This window comes from Camellia sinensis, chromosome 3, assembly GCF_055761805.1.
Source record: "Camellia sinensis isolate YWXY chromosome 3, ASM5576180v1, whole genome shotgun sequence".
In the NCBI taxonomy this organism is placed as follows: Eukaryota; Viridiplantae; Streptophyta; class Magnoliopsida; order Ericales; family Theaceae; genus Camellia; species Camellia sinensis.
In genome coordinates this window covers 16,134,304-16,141,927 of record NC_138963.1, presented here as the reverse complement: position 1 = coordinate 16,141,927, position 7,624 = coordinate 16,134,304, and the positions used below count along the sequence as shown (strand labels likewise).

Here is a 7,624-nt window from a genome sequence, read left to right as displayed (position 1 = left end):
AATGACTACCTATGTGATCTATCCCTATCGGCCCTCACTTCAAAGCCCTCCACCACTGTAGAACCCTTAATTATCCTAACTTTATCCCCTTCTCCCTTCTCTATCTCTCTCTCTCTCTCACAGATACATCCGCTTTCTACATAGTATTCCAAATAAGTTATGAAGTGAAATTTTTTTATCAATATAACATATTAATTCAATTTTATTAAATAATTAAAAAATAAAAAAAATAACTCATTTAATATATATCAAGATTTTTTATTAGTTGATAGTGCAACATGTAAATAATTTTTCATTGACCAATAATACAACATAGACAATTTCATGCGTGTAATAATTTTTTCAAAGAATAACTCAAACCGAGCATTACTTAATTAATAATTACGATTAAAAAAAATTAATGAGAGATTGTAACGGCAATGCAGGGGGAGGCCGGAGGTCAGGGAATGATTAGATAATGCCGCCCCTCTAAATTTAAACAAACGTTATAACGACAAAAAGAGAATATCTGCTTTTTTCACCTCGGTTATATAATAATTCTTTATTTACAACTCACCCCTCAAATTATTAAAAATTTACCACAATATCTCCTCCCAAGGTTGAGTATAAAAACTGAAAAAATTATAAATCGGCTCGGTTTAGATCAAATCGCATAATTTGATATGATTTTCTTAATATACATTTCGATTTTTCCTTTTGAAATAGGTAAATTATATTTTACAATTTGCTCCGTGATTTTATAGTTATGAATTCAATTAGAACCGATCCGGATCATTTAAATTATCTATATAATTTGTTATCGAATAAAAATATTAAAATATTTTATTAATATCAAATATATATAAAAATTATGACTCTTTATTATTGTAAGTATATTTTTGTGTAGTGATAGAACTAATTTTAAATAATTATGTAAACAATTATTAGATTTTGAATATTATTTTGTAATCATATTATAAATAATAATATTTTTAAAAGTCGCGTTTTCTAATCCAACCAAACCGTTATTTAGTGGTTCGATTGGGATTGATTTTAAGATTTTCATGAATTGATTTGGTTCCAAATTTAATAAAATCGTAAGTAATTAATTGGTCTTGATTTACTGCTAAACTGAACTAATTCTAAACTAATTCGAATTATGTTCACCCCTACTCCTCTTTATATAGAGCTTCAAACGAAATCAAAATACATATTTGAGGGGAGTCTCTCTTTTTTATTTTACTTTTTTGGAATAAATTACATTTTATCCTAATTATATTTGATCATTTGTTTTGGCTTTTATTTTTTAATTTTTAATTTTTTTTTTTGTCATTTTAACTTTGTATGTCTCGAGTTTTTTTCAATTTGTTTTTAAAGTTAATTTTTATTTAAATTTAGACCCAAAAAAAAAATACTAACTAAACTGCCTAAAATTTGAATTTATATCAAAATTGTGAATTATATATAGGGGGTGTTTAGGAAGTTACTATTTAGTAAGTTAAAATTTTTGTATTTGGAAAGATAGTTAGATTTTTTTTGTAATTGGATATGATGTTTGTGAGAGAAAAATAGATTTAATGTAACACTTTGTCTTATTGAACCTCCGTTTGGGAAGTGGGTTGGCTTTTTGACTTTTTGGTTTTTTTGGCTATTTGAGCCTGGGCTCAAAAGTTTGGTTTGGGAAGGACTTTTTAACTTTTTGGCTTTTTTGAATTTTTTTTGTGAGAGAAGAATGTAATGATTATGGATTGGATGTGATGTTTTGTCTATTGTGGCTCAAATAGCCTATTATGTCTTTTGTGGCTCAAAGAGCCAAAAGAGCCCAAATGAGCTCTTCCCAAACGACACCTGACTATTTTAACTTTTTTTTTTTTTTTATAGATTTTAATTCAAAAAGCCAAAAAATAGCTTTTGCTAAACACTCTCATATATAATAAAATATTTTTAAACAACAAAATAAGTAAATAACCAAGTATAAATAAGGTAAATTGATGTTTGATAAATCTGAAAACTGAAAACAGAAGACTGAAAATTAAGTATTGAAAATTGAATATTACATTTTTTAAGTTGAAAGTTATTTGATAAAAATTTAAGTGTTAAAGTAAAAATAAGTTGTTTGATACGTGGGAGATAAAATTTAAAATTTATTATTTTTAAAATATATATTGTAATTTTTATATTGTGATGGTGGTGATGGAGTGGCATGCTAGTGGTTGTGGTGATGATAGTGGTGGCGGTGGTATAATGGTGGCGGTAGCGATAATAGTAGCAGTAAAATGATAGTGATGTTCATGGTAATAATGACGATGGTGATGAAAATGATGGTAATAATGGTGGCGGTGATGGCAGCGGTGACGACGATAGTGGTAGCGGTGGCATATTGGTGGTGTTAGTAATAGTGATGGTAGTGATAGTAACATATTGGTAGTGGTTGTAATGGTAGTGGTAATGGTTGTGATGATGGTGGGTAATGATAGCGATGGTGATGGCGGTAGCATGATGGTAGTGGTGGCAGTGACATATTGGTGGGGGTAATAGTAGTGATGGTAACAATGATGAAAATGAATTTATAATAATGTATATTAATATTTATATATAATATTTATAAATTCCGTCAGAATTAAGTAAGTTTTATATGATTTAAATTTTTTTCAAGTTTCAATTTACATTTTAAGTGTTAATTAAATTTTTAAATAATATCAATTATAATTATCAAACAAATTTAATTATTCCTTAATCAATTTAATTTTAAATAGCAAATCAGATTATCATCCCGTCCTCCATCAAATGATTTGAAATTTACCAAATCATCCACACCTGCATAGAAGCTTCAATAAAAAAAATCAAAAATATTTGAGGACAAAGTCTCTTTTTTTCAAAACTAATTTCCTCTTTCCTCCTCTTCACGCAGGAGGGGTTTCGTAGCGGCGATCTTTGTTTTAAAGCCCCCCTTCTCTCTCTCTCTCAACTGTCGCTCGGTGTTCAAACAACAAGGTAGAGAGAGAAGCCCAAAATCGTCATCATCATACTAATTCTTCTAGAGCGAGAAAGTTTGGAGATACAGAGAGAGAAAGATTCATTGAATATCGCCATTGAAGAGGGGATTCGATTTTCAAGAGCAATCTCAGATTCCTCATTGTTCTTGTCAATATTCTCGATCCTGGTGGTTAGGTCGCATTGCTGGATCTTTTCTCGATCCCACTTGTGCAAAAATTTGTGAAAACGATTCGATTTTTATTGGAATTGAGAGATTTGTGATGAATGATGGTGACCTTAACTGTTGGGTTGTGATGTAATATGGCACTGGTCCTCACACGCAGAGAAAATGTCGCTTTACATTGGTCGCGAGGCTTCAAAGGTTCGTCTTTTAATCCTCTTTTGTTTAAAGCAAGGTTTTTTTTTTTTTTTTTTTTTTTGGAATTGGTTTGCTTTTGTTTATGCTTTTTCTGGGTTTTGATTGGGTTTGTTTGTTGTTTTTGTGAGAAGCTATGGAAGAGATTTTGCGCAGAAATTATAACAGAACTCAATCTTCTTGCCGAGAATTGGAAGTATCTTCTAGCGGGGATAATCTGTCAGGTTTAAATCAATGTCCTTCCCTCTATTAATTTCTATTGTAGTTCTTTTATTAAAAATGTTTGTTTTTGCTCGGTGTGTTTAGACTCGGCCATGAAAATGGTTTTTAATTTTAATTTTTTTTTTAAAAAAAAATATTGGATTAGAATTTCTGGATATGTGTCTTCTTTTTTTTTTGAACGAATTTCTGGGAATGTGTCTGAAATGGGTTTTTAATTTTTAAATCTTTTGCTAATATTGTTGGCGGTTTCTTTATGGGCTTGCTTTGTGTTTTCATGTTTATTTTTGGGTCTGGATAGATTATAGATTTGGAGTTGGTCAACGAGGCGGGCCAAATGTTTTAAAAAAAATTTGATTTATGATTTGTCTCTTTATTTTTTAACCAATGTAGTATCTTGGTGAATAATGCAAAAATTTGTTGTAAAAGTTTAGAGTTTTGCAAGGCTTTTATCCCTATATTCTTCTTTTGAATGTGAAAGTAAGAGCTGTGGAAACATTTAATTCAAAAAGACATTTGTGTTTTTGTCTGGAAAAACATTATTACTTTTTTTTTTTTTCTTTTTTTCAAAAAAATTCCTCAGCTTTTCATCATGTAATTTTAGTAGTGACTGTGTTTCACCATTCATGTCAATGCATTTTCGTAAGATATAAATTGTTTTTCCTATTTTGTGTTCTGTTTTCCCATATGCTATGTTGTTTCAGAAGCCCAAGATGTGAAATTAATTTCTCTTGTTTCTTCAGTACATCCATGGGCTGGCTGCTCGAGGAGTTCATTATTTTCATCGGCCTGGACCAATTCTTCAGGATGTCGGATTCTTTCTTCTTCCGGTCTGTATTTTTTTCCTTCTTTCTTTATTTATTAATTGAGACACAAAGCTTGGTTTGGTTTGATTTTTCATTTGTGAAGTGCATTGTATATATTGGGTCATCTTTCTTATATCTGGACTTCTGTGACTAAAGGAGCTTGGGCTAGATAAAGGTTACATCAGTGAGACCGTATTCACCTTCATCTTTCTATCCTTTTTCTTGGTAAGTTTCATATTTTGTATCTTTTTCCCTTGTTCATTTAGGTTTACAGTCTTTCAATTTTCTCATGTGTTATGTTCTGGTGCAGTGGACTTTTCATCCATTCATTTTGAAGAGCAAAAAAGTCTACACCGTTCTAGTGTGGTGCAGGGTTCTGGCATTTTTAGTTGTAAGTGGTTGTTCTTTCTTGCTGATTCATTCTTACGTAGGTCATGTAAAAACACCAGAAGGTTCATAACATAGTGAACATACCATCATGTCAAACTACTGTCTGTAGGGTAGGTTTTGATTTGTATATTTTAAGCCAATTTATGAAGAAGCAATCTTAACCGTGATCCTCTATCAACTACTGTGTGTATATATGTATTATGAGATTTTGAATAATTTTTAATAGCAAATTAACATAATTATTCTGAACTTTCGAGATTTTTATGGTCTGGCAATGTACATGCACATTTTTTGTGTTATTTCTCTGCATAATTGTAAATATATTACTTTGTTTTGGTAGAAATTAAACATTTTGTAATCTTAACTAACAATAGACAATGACTGGAAATTATGACCCAATGTATTTAGCTTGCCTCCTGGGACAAATTTTGTTTTAGGTGAAATTAAAAATTTATATTGATAGATTATTTTAATGTGTATATTGGGAAGGCGAGTCGGGTTGTATTAACTGTCTATTGGCTCTGATTGAAACACATCAACCTATTGAGTAATGGAGGCAATTCCAAAGCATTCTTTTGACAGTTTCTCTTCAAAAATTTCACTACAGGCTTGTCAAATTCTTCGGGTCATAACATTTTATTCTACTCAGCTTCCTGGTCCAAACTATCATTGTCGTGAGGTAAAATCAACAATTTTACACCATTTTCTATTGTAGTAGTCCATGATGTGTTACAGTTTTTTGTTGTAATTCAAAATTGTCCATTTCATGATATTTATCGATAGTGGAGAAATATTGTCTTATTTTGTGAGTAGGCTTGCATTACAATCTGGTACTTATTCTTTTTACAGGGTTCAAAGCTTGCCACACTACCCCGTCCAGATAGTGTACATGAAGTGCTTTTCATGAATTGTGCGTTACTGTTGGTTTAACTTTCCCTTTTTCTTTGGCTTACTTCTTTCAAATATTTTCCGTGGTCATTTGTTTTTGTTTTTTTTTTTTTTTGATGTGCAGTTCGCGGTGTATTATATGGTTGTGGTGATTTGATATTTTCATCGCACATGATCTTCTCTTTAGTTTTTGTGCGCACATACCAGAAATATGGCACACGGAGGTGAGAATTGAATGAAAATTTTGAGATAGTTCAGCCCTTCTACGATTTTAGGACAGATATTTGTTGTTTCCTCAAATGAAGTGTTGTGCTCCAACCCTTTCTCCTAGGTGTGTGTGTGTGTGTGTTTTTTTTTTTATTTTAATAATTTTTTTTTCCTGATGTAATTTTTGTATGCAGGTTCATTAAGCAGTGTGCTTGGTTAACTGTTGTGCTCCAGAGCTTTTTGATTATTGCATCCCGCAAACATTACACCGTTGATGTTGTCGTGGCATGGTATAGCAATATGAATTCAATTTACGTTTATATCTATGAACCAACGTGTTTCTGATATTTCTGTGACTAAGTTTAGCGATATGATTTTGTTGTAGGTATACTGTTAATTTGGTGGTGTTCTTTATCGACCATAAGTTGCCAGGTTAGCATTCAATATGACTTTTTCCACATCTCAATCGTTTGCTTTAGTTTCACCCCTGCATTTTAAACTTAGTGTTGACATTGAGTTGTCTTAATGCAGAAATGCCTGACCGCACTGGAGGTGCAGCATTGTTGCTACCGCTAAGCAAGGATGGCCGGACAAAAGAAGAGAATCACAAGCTGTTAAATGGGAATTCTGGAGATCCAGTAGATTGGGTATAATGAATTAATAATTTTCTATTTTATTTTATTGTTTAAAATTTTCTTCTGTTATTGAGTATGGCACCAATATTGTTTACTGGTTTTTTTCTCCAGAGGCTGAGAACTCCAGTGAATGGTAAGATCTTGGAAGATGGCAACAATGGCCATGCTGACTCAGTGATGAATGGGGTGTAGATATAGAAGCTGCTTGTGCTGCGACTATCCAATTTAGAGCTTCAGGTTTAAAGGAGTCACAAGCTTCGCAAAGGCGGTAAACCTGATTTTATGTATTCTAGTGGAAAATCCAATTCGGGTTATGCTTTTCAACATTCTGGGGTCCTGCTATGATTGTTGCCAATCATTATCACTAGCGTTGAACATTAACCCATGGAATTCTCGGTGTTTCTATTCCTTAAGTCAATTTCCCACCATGCGATAATTGTATTGCCATTGTGCTCTTACTTTTGCTTGATCAATATAAAACATTTTCTTTAGTTGGAAAGGTTTCCGTTTAAAATGCAGACTGCACCTTACCTCACATGCTAGGAAGCATAGATACGGATACGAGATACGGATACGGATACGACACGATACGGATACGGCGATACAACAAAACCTAAACAAATAGGATACCGGTACGGCTAGGATACGTTTGTGAAAAATATTTTTTTTAAAATTATTAATAGTGAGTTACACATAAACTAAAGAACGTTGAGAAATCATAATGTAATTTTATAATGCAAAATATTAATTTTTAAGAATTTTGTATTAATTTAAGCTAGTAGCTTGTTTACTTCTTAAATTTTTAATAGGTTTTGCAAATATTTCATTTCAAGATCAAGTTTAATATATTTATATTATAATAATAGAACAATTCACAATTTGCCCCTATGCTTTTTCCTTTGACACTAGTAAAAAATATTGTATTCAAGTTTACTTGCTTATTTATTTATTGATAATTAATTTTACCATTGTTATATTCTCTTGTTAATTCTTACTTTCTATGTAGTTATAGGGGACATGCATGAAATAATTAGGATACATCAGTTTGATAAATTCTATTATTTAACTCACTATACTCTTCTTATCGAAGAACTTAACACAGTATTAGAAAAATATTTTTATATTTATACTTGCAATTATATTATATT

The 7,624-nt window shown here is 31.3% G+C and overlaps 1 protein-coding gene across 2 annotated transcripts; it reads left to right on the top strand.

Moving 5' to 3' along the window:
- Window positions 1–2,761: 2,761 nt before the first annotated feature.
- On the top strand, window positions 2,762–6,967 carry ATIPCS1 (Inositol phosphorylceramide synthase 1). 2 transcript variants are annotated; one of them, XM_028222924.2, is made up of 12 exons: window positions 2,762–3,337; window positions 3,466–3,555; window positions 4,294–4,380; window positions 4,513–4,581; window positions 4,667–4,747; window positions 5,354–5,425; window positions 5,596–5,656; window positions 5,759–5,858; window positions 6,036–6,131; window positions 6,227–6,273; window positions 6,373–6,488; window positions 6,588–6,967. In XM_028222924.2, exons 1-12 carry the CDS (start codon window positions 3,305–3,307, stop codon window positions 6,666–6,668), a joined length of 933 nt encoding a protein of 310 aa, XP_028078725.1. In that variant the 5' UTR covers window positions 2,762–3,304; the 3' UTR covers window positions 6,669–6,967. The 2 variants fall into 2 exon arrangements, with proteins under 2 accessions (XP_028078725.1, XP_028078726.1); XM_028222925.2 differs by lacking the exon at window positions 5,354–5,425 and having other exon boundaries at window positions 2,774–3,337.
- Window positions 6,968–7,624: the final 657 nt, after the last annotated feature.

Bases quoted from the DNA above. Each gene is read 5' to 3' on its own strand.
- ATIPCS1 (XM_028222924.2), top strand. From the start codon at position 3,305: ATGTCGCTTTACATTGGTCGCGAGGCTTCAAAG. The intron at 3,338-3,465 runs GTTCGTCTTTTA...TTTTGTGAGAAG, and splicing joins TTGGTCGCGAGGCTTCAAAG to CTATGGAAGAGATTTTGCGC. The intron at 4,748-5,353 runs GTAAGTGGTTGT...ATTTCACTACAG, and splicing joins GGGTTCTGGCATTTTTAGTT to GCTTGTCAAATTCTTCGGGT.